The following is a 27,910-nucleotide window of genomic DNA, read 5'->3' on the forward strand; positions in this document are numbered from 1 at the left end:
GGGGACAGCTTAAGGATGTTTGTGTTCACAGAACTGAAAATTTGTAGCTGCAGTGTTGCAATATTGTAACCTTAAAATTATTCTTAATAAATGAATGCCAAACTGTGCTGGAACTACGTGCATCCCAGCAAATGCAGGGAAATGTAAGTGCTCTTTGCTGTACAAGAGGTAAAACCCTTTCAGGGTTACCTAAGGTCACGCCTGTATTGCAAGAAACCCGTGACAGCCTCCTGCCTCTCCGTAGGAGCCAGCCCGAAGGGACAGGCACCACCCCTTACTGGTGCAGCGAGTCCCCAGGTCCACCGCAGCCAAGTGGCAGCCTTTGTCCTCAGCCTCCCCACCCACATGACTGGATCCTGCTTTCTCTACCTGCTGGGCCCTGTGGGCTGGCGCTAATGCCAGAGGGGCACCACCATCACACCACCCATCAGAGAGAGCAAAGAAAATGCCTCTTCAAAAATGCCACTAGACTCTGTCCTTGGCGGCCACCCCGGCCCTTGGGGGACTGGGCGTGCAGCTCTCTGGCCTCACTGGGCGAGCTGGCCTCAGAGCCGAGGGGACCCCTCGGTGGCCCGGAGCTGCAGCCCTTGGGGAGGCCAGTGAACAGCCCCCCTGGGAGGTGCCCCTGGCCTTTGGGTAGTGATGCTCCAAAGAACCCTGGCCCTGAGAGACCACTCTCTCCCCCAGGCCAGCCCTGCCCAAAGTGTGACACCCAAGGGCAGGGGGAGGGCAGGCTCAGGATTCTGATGAGTTAGGAATTAAGTAGATGGACACGGAGGGGCTGTTAAAACCCTGGCTTCCAAAGCAACAGAAAGCTAATTGTGCTCCTGTGAAACTGCTGGAAAGGATGAGTGACCATGACTTCCTTCGCAGCCCCGTGTTTTGCTGGATTAATGTAAACGGCTTTGTTTGCAGGGTTTAATGTCAGCCCCAAGCCAGGCCAGTTCTCCAGGTGGGACTGTGGTGTAGCGAGCCCGCTCCTGCTCGGAGGTTCTCACCCCGGACTGGGTCTTGAGGCAGCAACGACGGAGCCCAGGGCCACATGTGAGCCACGTGGAGGGCAGCGCGGAAGAGGAACGCGGGGCTCAGCGTCGCTCGGCGAATATACCCAAAGCAGCTGTTTCCATTTTTAAATCGTTCTCTTGGGGCTGCAGTAAAAAATAAGCAATGAGGTTTTCTTACTTTTTTTTTTTACTCTAAAACTCAATGTAATAAAAATGTTATATATTTTTATGTAATATATACATATATACATAGTGTGAAATGTTTCTTGGACAAGAAATCCCCTTAAATCCAACTGTTAAAAATAGTACTTCACTCTGTTTTTGCTGATTTTCTTTTTAACACCTTAGGTGTCAGAAGACAACCTGGAATGCACTCATCAAGAAAGTTGTTACTTTCTGGCTTAAATATGTAATTCAGGAAGACGGATGCTGCGTGGACAGGTTTTTAAAAATTGTTTGCACTTGAAATAGTTTAATGCTGTTAAAAAATAACTTTGAGTATGGGTGTAATGGGCCTCCAAGGTGTGGCGTGAAGATGCCCTTTTTAATCTGTTAACATTTAACACTCTTGTTCCAATGCAATCGGCTCTGTATTGTATGTATAAATAATGTCATTCTGCAATTGGGGAAATGGTCGCTTCAGTAGTACTTTTCATCTTCTAAGAGTGATATTTCTTTCTTTTTTTTTTTTTTTTTTTTTGGCGGTACGCGGGCCTCTCGCTGCTGTGGCCTCTCCCGTTGCGGAGCACAGGCTCTGGACGCACAGGCTCAGTGGCCATGGCTCACGGGCCCAGCCGCTCCGCGGCATGTGGGATCCTCCCGGACCAGGGCACGAACCCGTGTCCCCTGCATCGGCAGGCGGACTCTCAACCACTGCGCCACCAGGGAAGCCCTAAGAGTGATATTTCTAATTCACAAAATAATTATTAAAACTTTCTTGAATGTACCATTTGTTTATCTTCTGTTAAATTGGCTCCACTTTCACTGTATTGTTTTTGTTGAATTAAACGTGTACACCGTGTCCCTTGCAGCCCTGACGTGAGGCAGGCTCTTCAAGGCCGTGGCTCGTCCGGAGAGCCCGGTGGTCCTCTGGCCCCTTCGTGCTGTCTCCCCATCTTCGGCCTTTGTGGGCAGCTGCCCATGCATGCGGACTGCAGTCTCAGGGAACAGTTTTCTCCTTACAGCTTCAAGTCCACGAGTCCACCTTCTGTTGTTGGAAGATCACACACGACTCTGTACGGTGAGTGTGAAAGTGCTTTGTTAAGGATGCAGAGAAAAAAAGGCTGATGACAATTACATGGGATTTTTATTTGGCTGAAGCCAGCTGGTGAGCAGCTTGGTCATGCCCACGCCTACTTGTAGACGCTACAGGGGACCAGAATCATTACAGTGTAGCTGCCAAGTACAGGAACTTTTCTCAATTGAAAAAAAATCATACACAGTTGAACCCTTTGAAGGCCTTTTTATGTGGTCAGACTCTAAACCACGAAGTGCCTAAGACACATTTCTCTAAGTGATCCCATTAAACTGGGGGCGCGTCTAAGTGATTTTAGGCTAGAAAAGATGTGTCCACGCTCCATTGCCATCATTTCTGTGAACGTAGCAACAGGATAATGTTACTGTTGCAGAAAAATTCTCCTCAGCCTGGGTCTTGGCTTCCTTCTCAGAGGAGAGCAGGAGGGTCAGGGAGCCAGTTCTTCACCGGCCGCCGGGCCGGAAGGACTGCGCCACGGGGAGCCGCCGTCACAGGGCAGGGGAGCCTTCGCGAAAGGTGGAAACCACCGCATCCCAGGACACCCTCTCGCTGTAAGTGATGTATATGTTGGACGCATTCAGAATGCGCTTCCTATGAAAACATCAGCACATTTTAGATAGTTTGGTATTTGTCATCTTAGTCAAAGCACTGGTCTCTAAGTACCGTCCGTCACACTGAAGACCTACGAGGAAGCCACGCGTATTTCTGGAGATCAGAAAAGGCCGCCTTGGAACTCGCGTCCAGAATCCCGAGCCTTGCGGTCCTCCTGGGTCGACTCCTTTTCCTGTGAATTTCCTGCATGTTTGTAGGAAGTGACGGGTGGGTACCTGGTGGCCCCCGGACAACAGCAGTGTGAAAAGTCCAAGGACCCAGGGTGCCGCCCAGCTCTCAGCGCCCCGCCCCGAGGCTGACGTCGCTCAGGGCGGTCAGGTCAGCCCTGCTAGCTCCGCCCACCGCCCTCCATCCGACTCTGCGGTGCAGTTTGCGAGAGATGCATCCGTGCTGGGAACGCATCTCTCTTTTTTCGGCTGGTCCCTGGCCAAGTGGTCCAAGATGGCTTCCAAAATCGGCCGGCCTCCTACCCGCCCCCGCCCGCCCCGCGGCCGCAGGCCCAGGGCAGAGGGTCCCCAGGCCGGCCCCCACCCCTCCTCTCGGGAGCCACGGAGGGTCGGCTCGGCGCACCTCGGACGCTGCGTCGGCTCTTACTGCTCGCCTGGAGCGCCCTCATCCCTCGGCAGCGTCGCCCCTGCTCTGACTTCTCGGGAGCAGGTTTACATCGACAGCCGGCAGGGCCGGGCTCCTTGGACTGGGGTGTCCGCCCGCGGCCTCTGCCCCCAACCTCGGCCCCAGCCGCGTCTCAAACGTGGACGAGGGCGTCGGTTGGGGCGGTGATGAGGGAGCTCCCTTGCTCGGGTCCGTGGAGACGGGCCCTGCAGTGGCCCCGGGGAGGCTGAGATGGCCCAGCCGCCCGGCCTCTCAACTGGTCAGGTTTGGGGTGCACGGCGACCCACCAGCGCTCCGGCAGCAGGGCCCGGCGGCCTCCTGTGTCCCCAGAGCCTGGCCAGCGCCTGCCCGTCGCCAGGCCCACGGGCCACAGAGACCTGGTGGACGCAGGGGCCCACGGGAAAGCGGACCCTCCCCTGAAGCCGAGGCGGAGCCCCACGGGGCCCAGGGCACCGCGCCCGCAGCAGGGAGGAGGGTTCCTTCGTAAAAAGGTACAGCGCCGCAGAACTTTAGAGAGGCCCTTCGCGTTTATATACTTAAAGGCGGTGACGATGTCCCCGAATTGTCCCTGCACCTGCCCTCACTCGGAGCCGAGCTCAGAGCGCGGGCCCGTCCCTGGCCTCTCCCGAGTCCGCCGAGCCCGCAGCGCCCCCGGGACGCGGCGCCCCCAGCCCTCTGCCCGCCCCGCCCCGACGCCACTTCCACCCCGGGGCGTCCCCGAAGCCCCCCAGGTCTCCCCACGTGCACCAGCTCTGCCCGCCCTGGGCCCGCACGTGCCTGCGCCCATGGCTCCCCCTCCCCCGGGCACCGGGCAATGCTGGCCACGGCCTGCCCGCCCACCCCCCACCCCGGCCACGGCCACCTCCCCCAGCCCCTTGCCCTGCCCCTTCCAGCGCCCTGCCACCTCCCCTCCCTCCCCCACGGGAAACAGGTTTCTTTTTGTGCCCGCTTATTGCTGGCACCCCAGACACGAAGCTGGAAACGCCCGCAGGCCATCGGGCAGCAGCGGCCTCTACTCACGGAGGAAGCTGGGCCTTGGGAGCTGGACCGGCGGCCTGCCCGCGGCCCGCACCCGGGGGCTCCGAGGGCTGAGCGCCAGCCTGTGTCATTCCTCAGTGGACGGTCAAGTGAAACAGTGAAGCTGCACCGAAGTCTCCCCAACAAAATCAATGCCCCTGATACACTCACAAAAGTCAAAATAAAGGAATGGATAATCAGGACACATGTTTAACTCAAAATATATTAAGATGCAACACTGTAATGATAGCTTATTGTTTAATAAAAATCAAGGGTCTCCAATGGTGTAATCTGGAAGCCAAACGTGCTGGGACACTACTGGTGGTGGATGGACTAAGGGAGGCACCCTGTGCAGAGCCCTCGGTGAAACCAGGCCTAAATAACCCATAACAAAGTATAATTTGTTTTGATTCATATAAAAAATTACAAAATATTCCCTGCCCCAAATTCTTATGTTACGGAAATGAACCGAAACCCTAGAATGAGGTGATTTCACAAAGGTATGAGACTGGAACATACAGTACGGCTGCCTTTAGGATGCAAGCAGCCTCGGGACGGCGGGCTCCAGGCCCAGGAGCTGGTGCTGGTCTGGGGGCAGCTCTCCCGGGACGCTCGCTGGGGCCCGGCCGGGTGGGAGCCGCCCCGAGCAGGGGAGCCGCAGCGCCGCTCAGTAGCCTCCACCTCTCCGCTCTACCGTGGGCAGGCGGTACTGCTTCAGGTTAGGCTGGATGTCCTTCTGTGTGTCTGTCTGTTAAAGAAAGTGACAGACACTCAGCAGAGGCCGGGATGGGCGTGAGCACGGCGCCAGGGGAACCAGTGGGACGCCCACCTTCTGGTTTGGGCCAACACACTTCAGGGGTCTCAGCACCGGGAACTTCCGGGTCGCTCCGGGGGCAAACACTGACTGCAGCGCTGGGCTGGAGTAAGAGGGCTGCTTGGTCACTCCCGACAGCTTGAGTTTGGGCAGTGCCATCACGTAGGCTGGTCCGTGTCTCCTGGGATGGTCCTCCTCTTGCTTTAGGGGCTGTTTCTAGAAACAAAGCAAAGGTCAGATGAACACATGATGCTCTCCCCTTTGTGGGAATTAGGAAAAGCAAAAGGGGTTCTTTTGTACTACTTTTGCCTCATACAATTTCTTGACCGTGAGGTGTGACAGTATGGTGACTGGACAACACGCACCGCGTCCCAGCCCCCCCAGAAGTGCAGTGGCCGCTCCCTGGGCCAGGGCCAGGGCGGACAGCGGGGGAGGCCACGCTGATGCACGTGCAGCTCCAAGGGCCGAGGCCACGGTGACGCTTCCCACTCAGGTTCCCTGAGGTCGGCCAAAGCGGCCTGCAGCCTGCTTCTGTGTGGCCAGTGCGCTAAGAGTGGATTTCACATCTTCTCATAGTTGGAGACAATTTCACGGCATGTGATGATGAGACTCCAGTTTCAGGGTCCACAGTTTTACTGAAACCCATCCCCACCATTCGTTTACGTATGGTCCGCGGCGCCACCAGCCAGAAGAGTGGGCAGTTGCGCCAGACGTTAAGGCTGGCACAGCCTGAACCCTCACTCTGGGGCCCTGGCAGACAGCGTGCGCCTCGGCTCTGGCGCGGGGGCGCCCACGGCGGGTGCCAGCAGGAGAAACACTAACAGCTGACCAAGAGGGAGAGGAGGCCCGGCAGGGAGAGCAGTTAGGGGCAAAGTGAGGGAGGCTCAGCCGGGGGGCGGGGAGGGGGCTTCGTCCCCGGTTGGCGGCCTGCGCAGCTGAAGGGGAGCTGCCATCATCCGCCCTTGGAGGGAAGGCACGGGGAGAGAGCCAGGTCTGGGGGGAGAGACAGGAGACCGGGTTTGATCAAGTCTGCCTTTGGACATTCAGCTGGAGCCGTCAAGCAGGTGTCTGGACACGGGGGTCGGGATTTCTGGAAAGCAGCCTGGCTGCAGGTATACCTGCATCCTCAGCTTCCAGCACAGAGTGACACTCAACAGATGCTGGGCTGAGTGAGAAACGATGGAAGGCCACGGCTACCACGAAGCTCGGTGCCAGCCCACAGCTGTAAAACTGGGGGAGCCGAGCAAAGGGGGGCCCCGTGGCACGCGAGAGAAAGGGGAAGCTATCGCGGGATGCAGCTGTGCTTTCTACACCAGGAAGCGTGCGAGGCCACCCCTGTGCCAGGCGCAGTGCTCCTCTGGGGCCTGCTGCTCTTGCAGGGGCTCAGCGGCCGAGCGGGGGCGGTCACCTGGGCCAGTGTTGGCTTCCCAGTGCCCTGGCTAGGGTCCTCTGCAGGCACAACGTGCTTGGGCACCGGCCTGGCCCTGCGGCTGGGAGGATCCCAGCCCGCCACGCTGTGGACCTTAGCTGGTGGCGCAGAAAGGCCGGGGGCACAGAGGTGCCACCTGGCGCGGCGGCAGGTTGCTCACAGGCGCCCTTTCCAGGCAGATGTGGCACCTCCCCAGGTGGCATCTGCGTCAGAGAGACATGGGCCCCTGAGGGCGTCCGGTCCCAGCTCAGACGGCCTGATCACTCAGTACCTGCTTCCTGCCCTCCTGAGCCGGCTGCCGGTTGTTACTGGGTAGTTCCGGTGCCACCAGACGCTCGGGGCAGAGAGCGGAGGCCTTCGTCCTGGGCCTGGCCGGAGCCTGCTTCTCAGCTGCCCTACAGGACGGAAGGGGCAAGGGGTGCCTCTGCTGAGAACCCGGCCGCCACAGGGCTTGTCGGCCTCCTCTGTCCCCAGTGTGGGCTCGTGCCTGTCGCCCCTCCTCTCATCCGAGGAGCTTTTCTTTTCCTTCCCTGTCTCAGCCTGACAGCCTCTGGGCTCCGGAGCCGTGGGCCCACCCCTGCCCAGTGACTCGAGGTTCGGGTCAGACGTCACCCCCACGTCACACATGCACAAGGGGACAGAGGGGTGGAGTCCGAAGCCCTCAGGGCAGGTACTTCCAATGGCAGGTGTCGCCCAACGCACGCGCCCTGGAACCTCAAGGCGAGCGAGCTCAGCCCGCTCCCCCTGCCGTGACGCCACTAATGGCCTCCTTTTGGGGGAAGATAGCAGAAAGGAGGGAGGTGCGGGTTCCCAGAGGGACCGGCACTGTTCCCGGGAACCAGCCACCCATCCGCGTGCCCCACGGGAACCCGGCAGGGCGCCTACCTCTGTTCTCGGAAGTAGGGGTGCCGCAGGGCCTGGTGGGCAGTGATTCTCTCATCGGGATCATAGGCCACCATTGCGTGCAGGAGGGAGAGGCATTGCGGGGACAAACTGGCTGTCAGTAAAGGTATTCCTGATCCCTTTTTAAAAGTAAAATCAAAACTCATAGCTCTCGACCTGTATTAAAAGCCCAATGATAGTAAACGATCATGCCGTCATTTAGAGCACGTGGCCGGTCCAGCATCACGACCTTACAGGGACCTGCACTGAAGTTAACGGCTTACAATCTAAAAAGGGCAGGGGGCAGGGGGGCATAAAGCCCATAGAATACAAGATCCTTGTGGAAACTGTGGACTTTGGGTGAGAATGACATGTCAGCACAGGTTTGATGACAGCAGACGTGCCACCGCGGGGCCGGTGCTGGTGGCCGGGAGGCTGTGCACTGCGTGGGGCCAGGCGGTAGATGGGAACCTTTGTACCTTCCGCTCAGCTCTTCTGTGAACCTAAAACCGCTCTAAAAAAATTAAGTCTGTTTTTCTAAAAAGGGTGGGAGGTCGTGAAATTTGTTACGCTGTAAGTGTAAGAAAACTTTTTCTTGAGAAGACTAATACCACATTCCCACCAGAAAAGAATGAAATAAAGTCTTAAAAAAGAAAAAGAATCCAGCATGGCTGTCATCTCCTTACCCCCCTCGGGTTCTGGGAGCTGCTGGGTGCTGCCCACGCCCCCAAGTCCCCCCCGAGGGGTCAGCATGGCCAAGCTGCCGGGTGGCGGCTCCACAGGGTCTGTGCGTGCAGCCTGTGCTGGGGAGCCTTTCCCACCCAAAGACCTCTGTGGCCTGAGTGAACATTCCCGGGACAAAACCCGAGTGCCGGGCTCATGGGACTGTGAAGAGGCCCCTGGGGGCCACAGAGGCAGGGCGGGTCCGCAGTGGTGGGGCAGCCTGGGGGCTGTACTTACCCTTTGAACTTGGTGAGGGTCTTCCCAGCAGGCGTGCCAATGACATCGTGGATCCTCGAGATCTGGTCCAGCTCGTTGGCTCCGGGGAAGAGGGGCTGCAGGCTGGGAGGGAGGCCAGGGCTGTGGTCAGGGCGGCAGCCTCCCAGCAGAAGGACCTCCAGCGCCCCCGTCCATGCTTGGGCCTTCCTCCTCCTACTGTCCCTACGGGTTGGTGTCTTTCTAAGGGACAGGGCCACACTCCCGTATCTGTACAGCAGGTGCCTCTGCCGGCTGAGAGATGAAAGCCCCCAGAGCCTCCTTACGGCCCGGGGAGTTTTGTTGACAAAAATTCAGGCTGGGTCAGGTCGGGCTGTGTAGACAAATAAGGTTCAAGGAGGGTTTTGGTTTGGGAGCATCACGGATTTGGGAATTGTGGATAAAAGATGTTAGACCCATACACATTACAGGCCACAGAGAAGAGCTTAAAAACGTAGCTCTGGGCTTCCCTGGTGGCACAGTGGTTGAGAGTCCGCCTGCCGATGCAGGGGACACGGGTTCGTGCCCCGGTCCGGGAGGGTCCCACATGCCGCGGAGTGGCTGGGCCCGTGAGCCATGGCTGCTGAGCCTGCGCGTCCGGAGCCTGTGCTCCGCAACGGGAGAGGCCATAACAGTGAGAGACCCACGTACCACAAAAACAAAAAAACAAAAAAAAACAAAAAAAAAAACAACGTAGCTGACGGTAAGATGACTTCTATTCAGGGAAAACGGCAGGAGCTCAGGCCGCAGGGGAGCTGGACGGCTCCGAGGTGGGGCAAGCCGGGCACAGAGTGCAGTCAGCGAGGCTCAGCGTGGGCTGCCCAGCGCCCTGGGCGGATGCCGCCGGCACCAGCGCCTCTGACATCCCTCCAAACTGACTCAGGGATTTCAGCACCGGAGAAAAGGTCATTCGTTGGTGCTTTAGTATCAGTGAAATCACCACTCTCCTTTCCACAAATAACAGTCACTTATCAGTACGAATGATCTAGAATCAGAAGGCGTGTCCCGAAGGGCCCGAACGTCTGTTTTTATCAAGGGGTCAGTTGAGCTGGCGGGACTGGACGACCCGGGTCCTGCCTGAGCTGGGCTGTGCCATCCTGACGTGCGTCACCCCGAGGTTAAATCCACCCACCCGTCCTGCGTGACCCACTACGAGCAGGTGCCGCCCCACCTCCTCCCGGGGCTTCTTCCACCCGGTGCCCCCGCCGCCGGTGGACAGGACAGGCCCTCCTCCCTTCCCGGGCCTCTGCCCTGGCCCTGCTGCGCCCAGCGGTAAAGCCCAAAGGCTGGGGGAGGGGAGGACGGTTAGGGCTGGGGCTTCCTGGACTCCATCCAGCTCGCCCTCACGCCCGGGGCCAGAGCACCCCACCCGAGCAACTGCACTCTGAGGGTAGACCGGGGGGTACCGCTCGCACCCCGCCCCCAGCAGGCCCCGAGAGGTGGCAGTAAGCACGCCTCGACTCCGTTCCTTCATTTGGCTTCATCAATCCTATCGCTGATGAGGCCAAATGGAGAAGCCCACCGACCCAGGGCCCGGGCGGGCCAGCCGGAAACAAGTAACTGATCGTGTTCTTTCCTCCATACCCAGAAAGCAAGGAAAAGTGTTTGACACATTTCCTGTCGAGTTCAAAAACCACCACCATACCAGAAGGACCGTAAACTCTGCACCGTAGAGGGAGGGACTGGCACGAAGCCACCGGACGGCCGAGCCCCGCGTAGACCGGCCCCAGGACCCTGACACAGCCCCCCTAGCCCAGCAGCAGCTGCGACTCTGGAGCCACCTGGCCATCTCGTAGAGCACGCAGCCCGCGCTCCACAGGTCCATCTTGTAGGTGTAGAAGCCATCAGTGAGGAGACACTCTGGGGCCCGGTACCAGCGGGTGGAGATGTATTCCGTGTACGGCTGCTTAGAATAGATACTCCGGCAGGAACCAAAGTCCCCTAATTTCAGGACATCCTGCTGCAAGGGGGTAGAGAAGCAGGGACAAATAACATCTCATCAAGCAGCGGTTGTAATACAAACCATTTCAAATATTTATGCACCAACGGGAAAATTCCTAGCACCTAAACTAGCTTGTAGAACATAAAGTACTGGCTTTATAAGCCCCTGAAATTGCCTCTAGCAGGTGAGGAAGCGGTATTTCTCTTCAGTGGAACACATTTACAAATATTCTGGCTATGTTTAACAGACATTTCAAAATGTCTACAGGTTTTGGAAATTTTTAAGTCGCAGAGTAAGTCTACAAATGAACTATACACCCTGGTCACATGCCCTGTTATGCCTCAAACTCCCCACCGCGTCCAGTGCTTCTGGCAGCTTGGTTCCCATTCGGGGGAGGCTGGGGGCCTGGCCTACACCACATGGGATCCTTGAAGGAAGTCAGACAGCCCAGGGAAACGGGTTTCAAGGCGTTTCTTCCATCTTCTCTACCTCTCACGTTCAAGTAATAAAATTCATGCTGTCAATACATTTGAAGCCTCTGGCACCTACAGCTAGAGCAAACATTAAACAGCAGTGCTCTCGGCCAGATTATCAAGAAACCTGCCCTGACAGCCTTTTACCTCTGTTCCCATTCCCCAGTACGTTCAACAAAAATGACAAGGCATATAAAAAGGCAAGAAAAAAGTCTGAAGAGACAAAGCGACGCATCAAAGCAGACTCAGATACGGCGCAGGTTTTAGAGTTTTAGAATTCCCAGACAGGAAATTTAAAATAACTATGATTAATTTGTTAAGGGCTCTAATGGAAAAAGAAGACAGCATGCAAGTTCAGATGGGAAACGTAAGCAGAGAAATGGAAACCCTAAGAAAACATCAAAAGGAGACACTAGAAATAAAAAACACTGTAACAGGGACTTGCCCGCTGGCACAGCGGTTAAGAATCCACCTGCCAATGCAGGGGACACGGGTTCAAGCCCTGGTCCAGGAAAATCCCACATGCCGTGGAGCAACTAAGACCGTGCACCACAACTACTGAGCCCGCGAGCCACAACTACTGAGCCCACGTGCGCCTAGAGCCCGGCCTCCGCAACAAGAGAAGCCACCGCAATGAGAAGCCCACGCACGACAACGGAGAGCAGCCCCCACTCGTCACAACTGGAAAAAGCCGGCATGCAGCAACAAAGACTCAACGCAGCCAAAAATTAAAAAAATTAAAAACAAACAAAAAACACTGTAACAAAAATTTTAAAAGACTTTGATAGACTTAACACAGCCAAGGAAAGAATCAGTGAGCTTGAAGATATGCCAATAGAAACTTCCCAAACTGAAATGCAAAGCAATAGAGGAACATCAAAAACAAAACGGAACATCCAAGAACTGTGGGACAATTTCAGAAGGCATGGCACACACACTACAATGTGGATGAACCTCAAAATAACGATGCTGAAAGAAAGCCAGACCAAAAAAGAGTATATGCTATGTAATTCCATTTATAGCACGTTCTAGCTCGTCTTTGCCTGGGGACAAGGGACAGGGGGCAAGGATTACCAAAGGGCAAGAGGAGGCTTTTGGGGGCTTTGGATTTGTTTGTGAAGTTGATTGGGATGATGGATTCATGGGTGTACACATATGTCCAAACTGAGCAAATTGTACACTTTACACAGGCATAGTTTAAGGGCTTTTGAGTGAGACATATCAGAGCTCAAATCCTGACTCTTACACTTTTATATTTAGAGTGTTTAGAATGATAATTTAAACGGAGTTTATTTTTGTATATAGTATAAGAAGGGTGCCTTTTTCCAGATGTACAGTTATGTTGACGGCATTTATTAAAGTAACCATTTTTTTCCAAACTGGAAGGAAAAAAACAAACATGTTATAACAAACATGGTATCCACTGGGATTGAACACATATCCAGTGAACAGTTTTTATATTCTACTTTCTTCTGATATCAATATTTCATATAAAAGTTCTTACCTTTATTAATATATTTTCTGGTTTTACATCTCTGTGAAATATTCCATTTCTGCATTCAATATAAAAGGAAGGACAGAATTAATTGTACCTCATTCATTCAAATTCTTTTATACTATATTCTTAATGAACGGTAATACGTTTTATTAATTTGAAAGCTGCCAAGTCTCCAAGTGCCTACCTGTGCATGTGATCAAGGGATTTACACAACTGGTACATATAGTGCAGAATTTTTTTTTCTGGTAATGGGTGTCTTCTCCCTGTGCAATCGAGGAAATAGCCAAATATGGTTACCAACGATCCATATCCCCTTTTTCGAAACAAACGATGGAATCCATTTTTATTTAGCAATGTGTGAAAATCTGACTTCCTCAGTGAAAAATAACCTGGAGGAGTTCTAGGAAATATGGAGTCTATCTACAAAATATGCCATTTAAAATTCTACATACTGGCATGATTTCATTTAAAATCACAGAGCGCCAGGCCTTCTGACTGCAGTCAGAACAGTGCTGAGCGGATCACCGCAAGGGCAGCTCGGTATGGAGGTCCTAACACAGCCTCGGATGGGCCTCCAGGGCATCCGCCTTCACGCTGATGATGAGCTCAAATCCAGGGTTTTCCTCGGCTTCCTGGCTACGTGGAGATCTCCGTCTTTAAGGGGACGGATCACGTTTTCTTAACCCAGGAAGACCAACGGCCGCTCTCACTTGCACAGCCACACGTTCCTCTCTCACAGAAGGAAGCAGTCACCGGGCGCCCGGCTGACAGCGCCCTGCAGCAGCCTGCAGTCGACACCTTCTCCCCTCCTGCAGCTCTCAGGACGCTCCAAGACTCTTAATACTGCGCTCCAGCGTCAGAGCTGCCCTTGCTCTCGAAGGTGTCACATTTTACTTGATTTTAATATCAGAGGTATGTGTTTTTAAGTGATTAGGTTTTTTTTTTTTTTTTTTTTGCGGTACGCGGGCCTCTCACTGTTGTGGCCTCTCCCATTGCAGAGCACAGGCTCCGGACGCGCAGGCTCAGCGGCCATGGCTCACGGGCCCAGCCGCTCCGCGGCATGTGGGATCTTCCCGGACCGGGGCACGAACCCGTGTCCCCTGCATCGGCAGGCGGACTCTCAACCACTGCGCCACCAGGGAAGCCCAGTCATTAGGTTTTAAATCTGCAAAATATCCATTCTCACCTAACAACTCAGAAAACCACTTTCCCCTCCGTGAGCACATATCCCACTAGACATTTTTCATCCTAAGTTTGCAACTTCTGTCGAAAAATTAATGTATTCTTTTCCTCACATAACAAGACTGTTTATGTTAATAATAGAAAGTAATTTAAATTACAAAGTGTCTAAGTGCAATGAATTTTTTTCCATGGCATACTATAATCTTTTTATTCTGTTCACATAATTTATCATCAGTTTTCCAGAATTTAAATTGAAAGAATTAAAACTAAGACTTTGTCAGCTTCCCCCCACTTGAGGAATTTTATCAAACTATTATCTATATAAAGGTGAAAAGAAAGTAAAATTTCTATTCTCTGTCACACGCGAGGCTGGACGAACCTTCGTGAGGTTCGGCCCTCATCGGGCAGGGGGTCTCGCTGCCCACTGACTAGCCCAGCTCTCCAAACCCCCCTCGGCAGACTCCCTCCCAGCACAGGGCTCTCAGGACCCAGGAGCACCTGAGTCCCCTGGGGGCTTGTGAAGATACAGAACGCTCCCCATCCTCACCCCCGGCATTCCTGGTTCTGTAGGTCTGCGGCGGGGCCCCAGAAGCTGCCTTTCCAGCAAGTTCTCAGAATGGGCCGCCAGGCCTGGTCCCTCACCTTGGGAACTGCACCCCATCATATCCTGCTTGTTTATCGAAGGCTCCAGCCACATTCCCTTGGGGACGCTTCTGCACGCGCCCCCCAAGCTGTCCTGCTGCATGTTGTACTCGTGCTGCACCCTTCCCAGCCACGTCCACACGTCCACATTCTTATAGCATAAGATTGCCATTACAGTCATCTGAACTTGAACTCAGAAAAGGTGGACTCTTTTAGGAAAAGCCTAATCCATCCAATCTTCATAAGCACCTAGGGAGCTTTTAAAAAGTAGATTCCAAGGCCCAACCTAGACCCAGTGAATCACAAATCCAGGCAGGTGGGCCAGGAATCTGCATTTTCGGCTGCCTTCGGTCCCCAGGGGCGGAGGACTCTTTGGACGCCTGCCTTTCCTTTCCTCCTGGGCCTCCACTGCTCCACCCATTCACAGCCGTGGGGCAAGGCCACGACTCCCTCCCCTGGCCTCCGTGAGTGGCTGCCTGCACACGGGGGCTCCAGGTGCACAGAGGTGCCCTCATGAGCCATGTGGGCCGCTGGTCTGAACCATCGGAGTCCACACCCTTGACAAGGAGGGGACTGACCGCTGACTTTCGCACTATTTTCCCAAAACAGGACCCTAACTCGCCAGGCCCAGGACTGCATGTGGTTCCCACCAGATTCTTGCTCACAAACATCTTGAAACAAATACATACAGTACAGTTAATAAACCACTCTGAAGTTCCTTGTATGGCCCTTTACTGAATGCCAGCAGACTGCAAACAGTATTTCTCTCTTTTGGCTCTCCCGACCAAATGAATTTTCCCAAGTTAATTTTTACCCAATATTCTCATTAAGAAGGTACTAAAAATTGTCATATACAATACCAGCAATGTAAAAAATCTGAAGTGAACACAGTGATTAACTATGGCATTGGCTGTCCGTCCTAACAGAAGGAAAAGGGTCTCCAGTGTAGCCAGCACTGTAATAGAATATCCAGCACACTGCCTTCTCACAAGAGACCCTGTACCCAGGCCTGCACCTGGCTTTCCTGGTCAGGCTTGGGGGTGCATTCTGGGTCCACCATGGCACAGCCAAATGCCCACAGTCTACACTTGGGCCCAGAGGCTATGCCCTGCAGCACCGTGTGAGCACATGTTTGCCATCGGTGTTTTCCAAAGGAGAGCCTTGCCTGATGGCACACTGTTCCGAGAGAAGTTACAGGGTAGCAGGCGGGATGTCAGACTCAGCACGGAGCTGGAGCCATCATCCGCACCCCTCTCTCAACAAGACAAAATTCCACGAGGGGTCCTCCCAGTTTTGCTCTTTGAAGCTGGCTCGTCTCAGGCAAGTGCTCTAAGTCCTTGGAAGTTCAATTGCCTCACCTCTATAATGGAGTTGAGCTCACAGAAATGGGAAGAGCAAATGCAGGAACACAGAGCAAGCACACTATAAACTGTAAAGTCATAATGATGATGGTGGTAATGCCAGCAGCTGACCTTGCCTGAAGGCTACGCAAGCCAGCACTGCTCCACACACCTCACACGTATTATTACTCCTCACAACAACCCTAAGAGTCAGACACTAGGATTATCCCCATTTTATAGACAAGGACTAAGGCTCAAAGAGCCTAACCAGGACTGACCATCATGGAATGCACACGGCACTGGGCACGCTCTACCCAGTGTGTTGACGTGGGACATCCAAGCTGCGTCAACACAGCCAAACTGGAACGGCCCTTCCCAGAAGCACCAGCATTAAAAGTAACAGGATGGGCTTCCCTGGTGGTGCAGTGGTTAAGAATCTGCCTGCCAAGGCAGGGGACACGGGTTTGAGCCCTGGCCCAGGAAGATCCCACATGCCGCGGAGCAACTAAGCCCGTGAGCCACAACTATTGAGCCTGCGCGTTGCAACTACTGAAGCCTGCACGCCTAGAGCCCGTGCTCCGCAACAAAAGAAGCCACCGCAATGAGAAGCCCGCGCACCGCAACGAAAAGTAGCCCCACTCACCGCGACTAGAGAAAGCCCGCGTGCAGCAATGAAGACCCAATGCAGCCAAAAATAAATAAATAAAATAAATCTACTAAAAAAAAAGAGAGAAAGGAAATGAATGAGCACTCTGCAATACAGGGGACTTCATAAGAATGCAAACAGAAGGAGGCTCCCTCTCAGAGGGATTACCTGAGCAGGGAGCCCTGCCTCATTCTGAAGCATAGAGTAGAATGTCGAGCAGCAGCAGAGCCGGGAAAGATGCGAGAAGGGGACAGGCTTGAGGGAGGGCTGAGCCGCCGCCGCCCGCTGCGCCCTCCTCACGTCGCCCAGCCGGCCTGAACGCCTCGTGGCTTTGCTCGTTTGCAGCTGAGTTCTGAGCAGACAAGACTGCCAGAAAAACACCTCCCATGAGTACTGTGCGTTTACAGCCCAGTACCGTATATTTATTTATTTATTTATTATTATTTTTTTTTTTTCGGTACGCGGGCCTCTCACTGTTGTGGCCTCTCCCATTGCGGAGCACAGGCTCCGGACACGCAGGCTCAGTGGCCATGGCTCACGGGCCCAGCCGCTCCATGGCATGTGGGATCCTCCCAGACCGGGGCACGAACCCGCGTCCCCTGCATCAGCAGGCGGACTCTCAACCACTGCGCCACCGGGGAAGCCCGAAGTACCGTATATTTAGATGAAACTACTGCACAAATGATTTTGAGAACTAAAACAAATATATGGGAACTACAAGCTCCAAAAGATCTTAGATTAGCTTTGAAATTATTCTACGTACCTCGTATTAGTTCATAAATATTCATGTCCATAAGTTCACATATTAGTGCAAGAGAACCAGATTTTCTGTCACTGAAAAAGAAAGCAGGTTTTTAAAATGCTTTTTCTTTCTTGTCTTCTTCAGAAAAAATAATCAAATATTTAATTCATTTGTAAACACTTCTGATAAACACAAAGCACTCCTACATCAGACAAAGACCAAAGTGTAATGATTGAAACAGCAGAAGTTTTGATTTTTAATCAACGTTTCAGGCAAAAATAATTTTAAATACTAGTAAAACTCTACATCAGCCAAAAATTCTAAAAGCCCCCCTCCCCGCAATTTTTAAAGAGAAGTGTCTTGAAAATAGAAAAGTTAACTATCAGCAGAAAGAAGAAATGAGGTTTGAGGAGCTGCAGAAGCAAAACAAAGAAAGTAGGATTTGATTCATGCTCTCTGGCTGCAAATTTAGTTTTAATTTACCTAAATTACTTCCATGCGATTGGGATACATCACAGTGCAGGGAGCAAAACCAAAAATCCAGCCAAGGCAAAAAGGAGGAAGATGAGTCACACCACACCCCTGCAGTGTCACCCCCGGACCCTGCTCCAGGCGCCTCTGGTGGGGCTGGAAGGGGTCCCCGCTGTCACTCAGGACTGCCAGGAGGGCCACGTGCAACTGTGCACAGAAGTGCTTTGCAAAGTGCACACAAAGCACCCTCAGCACAGGCAGTGCTGTGACCGTCACACGCAGACTGCAGTCTCTGGACCTGGCCCCAACTAATGGCTCCGAGCACGCAGGCCAGGACGCCACACAGCCATGACAAGACGTTGCATTTTGAGTTTAGAACTGTTCAGCCTCCTGATTAAAATCTCCTGCACTTTAACGGTCAGAGGCTGCGGTTTCTCGGCTGGTTGTACAGGCCAGGCTTCCTGCTGAGGGGCGCCTTCTCAGAGCTCCAGGCCAGGACCCCAGCCCCAGCCCCTGGCAGACAAGCCCCTCCAGACAAGCTGTGCTCTGCCTTCTTGATCGACAGGTAAACCATACGGAAGCGACTCTATAATTAGAAGAGAAATTAAAAATCCCCTGAAATTATGTCAGTTGTAGTAAGAAAGGCTGCATGAGACCACACAGAGATGGCAAGTGGCAGCAATCCCTGAAAGAGGACAACAGGGGCTTTCCCAGTAGGTCACAACTCACACTCAGATGCCCAGGGCCACCACTGTCTACACAGAAGCCCAACTGCCACAGGAGAGGAACCGTTTGAATGTTGTTTGCTTTTATGAGGTGGAGTCACTGAAATGAAGGCCTTTCTATGTTAGGACTCAGATAAAGACACTGGTCCAAATAAGTAAGTGACTTAAGATAAAACAAAAATTATTATTCTCTGAGCTACAAAGCAAATATTTTAAATGGTTACCATGGTTTTCTTTCTTAAAAAGAGATTTAATAATTATCATCAAATTTAGATAATGTTTAAAGCCCCAAATATACTTACAAAACCACTTCGTGCAACGTAAGAATGTTTGGGTGTGGATTCAGGTGCCTCAGTGCTTGTATCTCTCGTAGATTGTTCACTTGCTCAATACTATGGTGTAGGTAAAAATAAATAACTAATTTATAATTCAGGTCAACTTTAAAATCAGGGTTATCAAATCATTATTTATTATCTACAATCACAACGGAAAAACTCACAAATATTTCAAGCAAGTTAATCAGATTTTATTTCTACCATTAGCAGCTGATCTTAAGTATATCTCGCTTCTACATTATCTTATAAAAATCAAGGTTCTTGTAGCTTTAGACATATATTCAAACTTTTCCCATCTAAGTTCCTGAAAGAATACCTTGGTAGTTTCTCTTACAATTAATAAATATAGAAACAGATACTAAAATTTCCTATTAATCAGTTTATAGGAACTAACTGAGCAATGTAAATGCCATCTGAAAATAAACATTTCACATTCAGACCCAGTCTTTTTTTTTTTTGAGATAAATATTTTAATTCAATGTTTTTTAAATTATTTTTTTAACATCTTTATTGGAGTATAATTGCTTTACAATGTTGTGTTAGTTTCTGCTGTATAACAAAGTGAATCAGCCATACATACACATATATCCCCATATCTCCTCCCTCTTGCCTCTCCCTCCCAGCAACTGACAAAGCAATCATTTGTCAGTTGCTTTGTTTGCAAATATTTTCTCCCATTCTGAGGGTTGTCTTTTCCTCTTGTTTATGGTTTCCTTTGCTGTGCAAAAGCTTTTAAGTTTCATTAGGTCCCATTTGTTTATTTTTGTTTTTATTTCCATTTCTCTAGGAGGTGGCAGACCCAGTCTTCTTTCTTATCTTTAATGAAGGCTGTACATTTTTTGTCAATGTCATTCAACTGGGGAGAGGTGTTCTCTTGGCAGGTGTGTCTTACTACGGGCTTTTCTTTATGAAGACTGCTCTGCCTGCCACCATGTTCACATCCCAAATTACAATACAAGTAATAGAGGCTGATGGCCTAAGGCTGGCTGTCACCACCCTCCAAACTGACTCTTACAAGAGACCCCCTTCCCCACAGCTGGGCCCATGGGGTCACACCCAGTCGAATGACTCCATCCACCAGAGACTTAGTTCCCTGACCAGGGATCGAACCCGGGCCCACAGCAATGAAAGCGCCGAGTCCTAACCACTGGACCTCTGGGGAATTCTTAGAAAGTAAGTTTTTCTAACCAATCGAATCTGTAGGAAGAAAGTCCTCAAGGTAAAGGGGAAAAGAAGTGGTTTTATTCCTATTAGATAAAATAGATTTCACAATAAGGATTGTTACCAGGTATGATTTCATGATGATATAAAGGGTCAGTACATCAGGAAGACATGACAATTATCAATGTGTATTTCTAAATAACAGAGGTCCAATGTACATGATGTAAAAACTGACAGAACTAAAATAAGACAGTTGGAGATTTCAACACCCCCTCCCATAACTGGTAGAGTAATCATTCAAAACCTCAGTAAAGATACAGAAGATCCTAACAGCATTATTAACCACCTTGACCTAACTGACATTTATATAACAGTATATTCAACACCTACAGATAAAATATGTTTTTCAAGTATGTATGGAACACTCACTCAGAGGAACAAGATGCTGGACCAAAAGATAAATCTCAATAAATTTCAAAATGCTGAAGACTTATGGAACATGTTCTCTGACCACAATGGAATTAAATTAGAAATCACTAACAGTAAGCAATCTAGAAAATTCCTAAATATTTGCAAATTACGTAACACACTTGTAAATAACCCATGGGTAAAGAAGAAATCACAAGGGAAATTAGAAAACATTTCCAAGCAAGGAATAAAGAAAGCACTTTTCAAAATGTATAGGAGGCAGGTAAAACAACGCTTAGAAGAATACTTGTGGCTTTAAACGCTTATGTTAGAAAGGAAGAAATGGTTAAAATCAATGGTCTAAGTTTTTGCCTTAAGAAGGTAGAATAAGGGGGCTTCCCTGGTAGCACAGTGGTTGGGAGTCTGCCTGCCGATGCAGGGGACACGGGTTCGTGCCCCGGTCCAGGAAGATCCCACATGCCGCGGAGCGGCTGGGCCCGTGAGCCATGGCCGCTGAGCCTGCGCGTCCAGAGCCTGTGCTCCGCAACGGGGGAGGCCACAGCAGTGAGAGGCCCGCGTACCGCAAAAAAAAAAAAAAAAGAAAAAAAGAAAAAAAAAAAGGTAGAATAAGAAGAGCAAGTTAAATCCAAAGTAGGTTGAAGAAAAGCAATAATAGGGCTTCCCTGGCAGCGCAGTGGTTGGGAATCTGCCTGCCAACGCAGGGGACACAGGTTGGAGCCCTGGTCCAGGAAGATCCCACGTGCCACGGAGCAACTAAGCCTGTGCACCACAATTACTGAGCCTGCAATCTAGAGCCCGCAAGCCACAGCTACTGGAGCCCACATGCCACAACTACTGAAGCCCATGCGCCTAGAGCCCGTGCTGCACAACAAGAGAAGCCACGGCAATGAGAAGCCCGCCCACCGCAACGATGAGTAGCCCCCGCTCACCGCAACTAGAGAAAGCCTGCACATAGCAATGAAGACCCAACGCAAACAAAAAATAAAGAAAGAAAAAAAGAAATTTATTTTAAAAAAAACAAACAAGAAAAACAACTTGGTCATGTTGCGGACCTTACACAAGTAACTAACTTCATTATCTCCAAACTAAGACTTTGAGCCACTGAGGAAAATGGTCCTCAGGAGCTGAAAGCATGCCTCCTGACAGTACTAATGAACTGGTTTATTATACCTTACCAGGACTTCATACGAGCAAAGATTACTGCAAAAGCCATTAATTTCTGGGAGGAGGTGGGGTCAGAGGCTCCAAAACCAAGCTCCGCCGGCCTGTGTGACTCAGCGTGCTTTTCCCGTTACTGACTCTCGTTTCTCACATCACCCACACAGCGGCACGAGGTGACTGTGAGGGTTCAGTTAGGCAACGATAAGCAGAGCAGAAATGGATTTTTAAAGGAACCTAAAATTATTCTTCAAGTGAATACGATTAAACTGTTTTATAATGATGATAGATACTCCGGAACTCTAAAAGCTAGCGATATTATTTTCACAGTTGAAAAATAAAACCAAAGAACAGCATAAAACTTGCGGATCAAGGATCAGTGACACTGGACCATCCAATAAATTATTAGCAATAATATTCCTAGAAATGACACCAAAAGCAGTTGTCTTTCTTCTAGAAACTATAAAGTCATTTCTTCCTGTAAATCAGAAATAATAGCAATACCCTTTTCAACGTTAGAAGCTATGTGCAATATGACTCATTCCAGATCCTCTATGGTCATTTTCTGTTTGTTTTCATTTTTTTAATATAAGTTTATTTATTTATTTATTTATTTATGGCTGTGTTGGGTCTTCGTTGCTGCGTGCGGGCTTTCTCTAGTTGCGGCGAGTGGGGCTACTCTTTGTTGCGGTGCGCGGGCTTGTCATTGTGGTGGCTTCTCTTGTTGCGGAGCACGGGCTCTAGGCGCGCGGGCTCAGTAGTTGTGGTTCACGGGCTCAAGAGCACAGGCTCAGTAGTTGTGGCGTGCGGGCTCAGTAGTTGTGGCGCACGGGCTTAGTTGCTCCGCGGCATGTGGGATCTTCCCAGACCAGGACTCGAGCCCGTGTCCCCTGAATTAGCAGGCAGATTCTTAACCACTGTGCCACCAGGGAAGTCCTGTTTTGATTTGTTTTTTCCTTTAATTTTGAAATTATTTTAGACTAACAGAAGAGTTGCAACGTAGTAAAGGAAGTCCCCTTCACCTGGCTTCCCCTAATGTTAACATCTTACACAACATTTATCAAAACTAAAAATTAACATTGGTACAAATCTATTAACTACACTAGACACTTTATTTGGATTTCCCCGGTTCTTCCACTAATGTCTTTTTCTCTTTCAGGATCCAGGAGACCACACTGCAATTAAGATGTCATGTCCCCTCAGTCACCTCCACTCTGTGACAGCTCCACAGTCTGTCTTTGTTTTTTGTTATCTTCACAGTTTTGAGGAGTACTGGGCAGGTATTTTGTAGAATGTCCCTCAATTTGGTCTCTTCTGATGTATTCTCATAATTCAACCGAGATTATGGATCTTTGGGAAGGAACACCATGGAGGTGACATGCTCTTCCAATGCCACTTTAACAGAAGGTACATGATATCAATATGTCTTCTTACTGATGATGTTAATCTTAATCATTTAGTTAAGCTGGTATCTACCAGTCTCTCACTGTAAAGTTACTATCTTTCCCTTTCTATTTTCTATTCTTTATCAGCAAGTCAGCAAGTCCAGCCCACAGTCAAACGGAAGGAAATTAAGCCCCACCTCCTGGAGGAAGGAATATCAAACAATTTCTGGATATAAGTTAAAACCACCACAGTAATTAATAAATATTTGGGAGGAGATCACTCGAGGCTGTGCAGAAATTCTTTTCTATTTATTTATTTAAACTTTTCTTGGCCACACCACAGGGCATGCAGGGTCTCAGCTCCCTGACCAGGGATCTAACCCGTGGCCCCTGCAGTGGAAGCTCGGAGTCTTAACCGCCGGACCACCAGGGAAGTCCCAGAAATTCTGTTCTCTTTAAAGTTTCACCTTACTAATTTTAGCATTCATCAGTTTATCTTGCCTGCAGAAATTATTACTATGTATTCTAATGATGATTTTCCATTTCCCTCATTCCTCTGTATTTATGAATTAGAATTCTTCTATAAGGAAGAATTTTCCCCTCATCCCAATTTGTTTATTCATTCGGCCATTTATTTACATCAGTATGCACTCATGGTTATTTGAATGAAGAGGGAGAGAGAGAGGTGCACACATGGGTTGGTATACATACACACTAGCTCTGTCTGCTCAGAGGACCCAGACATGCTGACATTCCAGGAGCAATGAGCATACCTGGTGCCAAGGTCTGATTTTCTAAATACCTTTCTCCGATAAAAGGGACCAAAACTCCTTTGAGAAATGGAAGATTCTAGGGGCAGGGAAAATACAAGATGAGCTTAGAGAATCTTGTAGTACCAAAAAGTAAAGAAGTGTTAAAAAAAAAAAAAGAAAATGATGGGTGATATCAAAGGAACATAGGAGCCAACTTGAAAGTGCTCCCCATGGCCACAGCGGGCTCAATTTTAGCTGGAACAATTATCAAATAATGATAGCACTGGATTATAATCGCCTATAGTTTTGGACATATGCATCAAGAGCAAATGAGAACTCACAAGAGAAAACCCAAAATCCAATTCCCCGTGGGTTTAGATTACACAGGCTAGCAGACACCTATCAGAACTAAGCTGGAGACTCTGTCACTGATTCTGGACATCAAAGGGCCACAGACCACCACCAACTCAAAGTGCATTTCCTTTTAAGTAAAGGAAATATGTGACAATGGCTGACAATAACTCCCCACACACACACACACACACACTTTGAAAAAAAAAGTAAAGTATCACGATTCAGTGGTATTTTATTTTAAAATATCTTTACTTATTATGGGATTTTAAAAGAAAAATGTGTTCTAATCAACCACTTTTAAAGTTAAGACAATGAATTGTTTCTGAAATATGACGAACAATCACACGTCCTGTAATGCAGGCCACCATCTACTGAGTGTCTATCACGCGCCCCGCATCGCCAGCTCCTGTCTCCTCACTGCCTTGGTCAGTCCTCCAGTGCCTCACGACAGGAAGCCAAGGCTCGGGAAGACGAGGCACTTCCAGCATCGGGGACCTGATGGATCCCGGACATGCTTCACTGCTAGGAAACCACGTCCCTCAGGTAACTCCACATTCTCCCCAGGGACTGAGGTTACCTGAAGGTACTTTTCCAGATAAATGGAGTGTTTCCGCCTCCCCAGGGGATTGCCCTCAAAGCATTCTAATTTTCTTCCATGGGAACATTTCTAAAATGTTACAGATCTCTCTACCTTCCCGAAGGCACATCGGTGACCCAGTGTGACCTCTCCTTGAGGGCTGGCTCAACAGAGCAAATTTGACTGTGCATCGTTCTGACACAGCAACAATCCCGGGAGCACCTAAAGTCTGCAGGTTGTTTGTCCGGTCCACTTTTGTATTTATCTCTTCACTAAAATAGCACCTGGCAAGTCCTGCTGTCTGCAAGTACATCTACCCCTGAGCCCGATAGCAGGAGGGACAGGGATCCGGGCCTCTCCGACGGCACAGATGCGTCACACCTGCCGCTCAAAGCCCCTTCTCGCCTCTGCTGGGTTTGTGGCGCATTTCTCCAAGGCGGCTGATTCAGGCAGAGTCTGCTCTTTGCATACGGGATCATCAGAACACGGTGCATCAAATTCTTTACCACGAGTAGTTTAAAGGTAAAGATGGGGCTTCCCTGGTGGCGCACTGGTTGAGAGTCCGCCTGCCGATGCAGGGGACACGGGCTTGAGCCCTGGTCTGGGAAGATCCCACATGCCGCGGAGCGGCTGGGCCCATGAGCCATGCCCGCTGGGCATACGCATCCGGAGCCTGTCCCCCGCAACGGGAGAGGCCACAACAGGGAGAGGCCCGCGTACCACAAAAAAAAGAACCTTTTTCTTTTGAAAAAGGTAAAGATGGAATGTGGGGGGCGGGGGAGGATAAAGAAATGCAAAGAATTCAGAATACACAGAGGAAGTCATGAGAGAAGAGAGGAAAAGCAGAAGCCCCAGTGACTTCAGAGTCTTGGCAGTGGTAGGTAAACACCATATGCTTTGGCCTGGCTCTGCCCACCTAGTGACCTAGAGTGACAACTCTCTAGTAACTTCCCATCACTAACCACCTTTCCTCACGTGATTATGCCTACCCTCTGGGGATGTCACGAGGACAACATTACTGTTCTCCGTACTCCCTGACACGGTTAACTGGCCTGTACTCCTTCCTGATCTGAAAAACTACCTTTCATACTAAGAGTTTGAAATCAAGGTCTATACCCCCAAAACACTTCGGAAGGCTCTACATCAATGTAGGGCAATTACTGTGGTTTTTTAAAACTTTGCTTTAGATATTTAGAGGCTTCAATTCCTTTGAGATCAAAAAAAAAAAAAATTGAAACCAGAGTTTCAAACCCTTTTATTGAAAAGTTTAACAGTTGCAGTAAAGCCATCATTTACTTCATTATTCTGACAGAGTTTCCTAAACACATCTGGTCTTTGACTCCTTAGTGTGACACAGGTTAAGAAGCTGCAAGCTCAAGCACTTTAGGAGGCTGCTCTGTGGGAGAGGCCACAGCAGTCTCAAAGGGGCTGATCTAGAACGGGAGAGTTGCCCTCTCCACAAACTGCGACTGGCCACTCCCAGGGAATACATTTCTCTAATCCTATCTGAAACTTATTTTTCAATATATTCAAGAGTAACTGATTTACAACTAATTAAATCACAAGGACCTCTAATATCTTTTTTTTTTTACTTTTTTTTTTTTTTTAACCGCATGGCATGTGGGATCCTACTTCCCCGACCAGGGATCGAACCCGCACCCCCTGCACTGGAAGCGCAGAGTCCTAACCACTGGGCTACCAGGGAAGTCCCCGGACCTCCAATATCTTAAATCTAAGGTTTCAATTATAAAAATCCAACCTACACACAACTCTTAGGAACATATAGACTGTTTAAAGGGAGGCATACTTCTACCACTTAAATTCTTTGTGACCATCAATCACTGATATTGTAGTAAACTTGGACATGAACAAACTCCAGTACGATAATATAAAATTAGCCTATAATCCTCACTGCCCAAAGATATGACATGTTATCACATGAATACAATTTTCCCATTAAGTTGCTCTCATCGATTTAAACCTGTGTCTGCAGATGTAGAGAACAAACGTATGGACACCAAGGGGAGAAAGTGGCAGGGGTGGTGGGGGTGGGGGGGGTATGAACTGGGAGATTGGGATTGACACGCATACACTATTATGTATAAAATGGATAACTAATAAGAACATGCTGTATAAAAAAATAAATTAAATAAAATTCTAAAATTCAAAAAAAAACGAAAACCAAAACCTGTGTCTGTATTTAGTCTCAAATAGGTCCCACGTTGCCTACCTTTCAAAGTGCTGTTTCATTTGTTTACATGCATAATAGTTTCCATCTCTCAGGTTCTGCATCTTCACAACTTCAGAAAACGTTCCCTCTCCTATTTTGCCAATTGCTTTATAGTCTATAAATGAAAACAATTATAAAAATAAAAGTTTACTTATGCATCTGTTTTGCACTCACTTCCAGATAGCAGATGTCTTTATCTGTAAAATAATCCAACGGCAATGTATTGAGGATACTTCGCCTACGTTTTCTAAGGTTCAGTGTTCCCCTCATTTCAAGAGAAACTGGGTTGTATGTTGGCAACACGCAGTCTCTGCTCCCCCTCGTGCAGCGGGGAACCACATGACCTGAATCCTGAGCAGTGAGGAAAGGCTCAGCTCCCCTACGAGGCGCTCACAGACCAAGCATCCACTGAGCCCAGGGAAAGTGGCGGGAGGAGTCAGAATGACAGTGCGTTGAACACTACTGACCGCCTGGGCAAGAGATCAAAGGACAAAAGGGAGCTCAGGAGAGAACAGCTACTTTCCAAGCAGAAATGGAAGCAATGAGAGAAGCCCAGAAAGCAAAAGTCTCTTTGGGTTGGAAGAGCTTCCGCAGCCCAAATAATAGGAGGATAAAACCAAAAAAATCTTGACAGAAAGCAGCTGTGAGACTTGACAGACAAACAACCTAGTCAGCCAAGGTTGCACCAACATCACGGGAAGGCAGCCACTCCCCACCCAACCCAGGCTCTTGCCTCAGAGAGGAAGGAGGCTCCTGCATATTGAGACAGAGAAGCAAAGCAGCAAGGCCCCAAAGAAATAAGACAGGCTTGAGAAGAATGTTTAGAAAAGAACCTTGAGTGTGGAACTGACCAGAAGCAAACAGATCAGAAACCTATTAAACAAACTTGGACCAAAAGGAGCCCATCACCTTTGGGTCCCAAACCGACATCAACACAGAGCAGGCTTTTAAAACTGTCCCCGCTCCAAAGGAGGGCCTTCGCTTCAACACCTCTTTTAGACAACACCTCTTTTACACAGAGCACATTTTTAACACCTTGTGTGAATTCTGATTTGAACAAACCAACAGAAAAAAGGCACAACTTTTTTTAGAATAATGTTTTTTAGAAATGATATGTTTAAAGATTTTAAAAGTCCTTATCTGTTAGCCAGAAGTACTAAACTGTTTGGGGATGAAATGATACTATGTTTAGATTTGCTTTAAAAGCCTATACATTCCCATTCACTTCTGCCGGAAGTATAAACTGGTATAGTCATTTTAGAGGGCAA

General features: G+C 49.7%; 2 protein-coding genes across 6 annotated transcripts in view; one reads left to right on the top strand and one right to left on the bottom strand.

Moving 5' to 3' along the window:
- The window catches only part of WDR20 (WD repeat domain 20), a gene marked incomplete at both ends in the record, with an annotated part of 66,002 nt that extends 65,033 nt beyond the window's left edge, over positions 1–969 (top strand). For all 5 annotated transcript variants that reach the window (XM_079698855.1, XM_079698857.1, XM_079698861.1 and 2 more), the window contains one exon: positions 916–969. In XM_079698855.1, the coding sequence (XP_079554981.1) occupies positions 916–969 (54 nt within the window). The remainder of the gene's footprint in view (positions 1–915) is intronic.
- Positions 970–5,167: 4,198 nt separating this feature from the next.
- On the bottom strand, positions 5,168–26,752 carry MOK (MOK protein kinase; the record flags this gene model as incomplete). The annotated part of the gene is made up of 11 exons (XM_079699914.1): positions 26,643–26,752; positions 18,564–18,653; positions 17,087–17,157; positions 12,698–12,776; positions 12,520–12,568; positions 10,382–10,560; positions 8,586–8,687; positions 7,629–7,802; positions 7,015–7,138; positions 5,330–5,530; positions 5,168–5,248 (listed from the first exon to the last, which is right to left on the bottom strand). Exons 1-11 carry the CDS (start codon positions 26,702–26,704, stop codon positions 5,168–5,170), a joined length of 1,212 nt encoding a protein of 403 aa, XP_079556040.1. The 5' UTR covers positions 26,705–26,752.
- Positions 26,753–27,910: the final 1,158 nt, after the last annotated feature.

This window comes from Hyperoodon ampullatus (genome assembly GCF_949752795.1).
Source record: "Hyperoodon ampullatus genome assembly, chromosome: 3".
NCBI lineage: Eukaryota > Metazoa > Chordata > Mammalia > Artiodactyla > Ziphiidae > Hyperoodon > Hyperoodon ampullatus.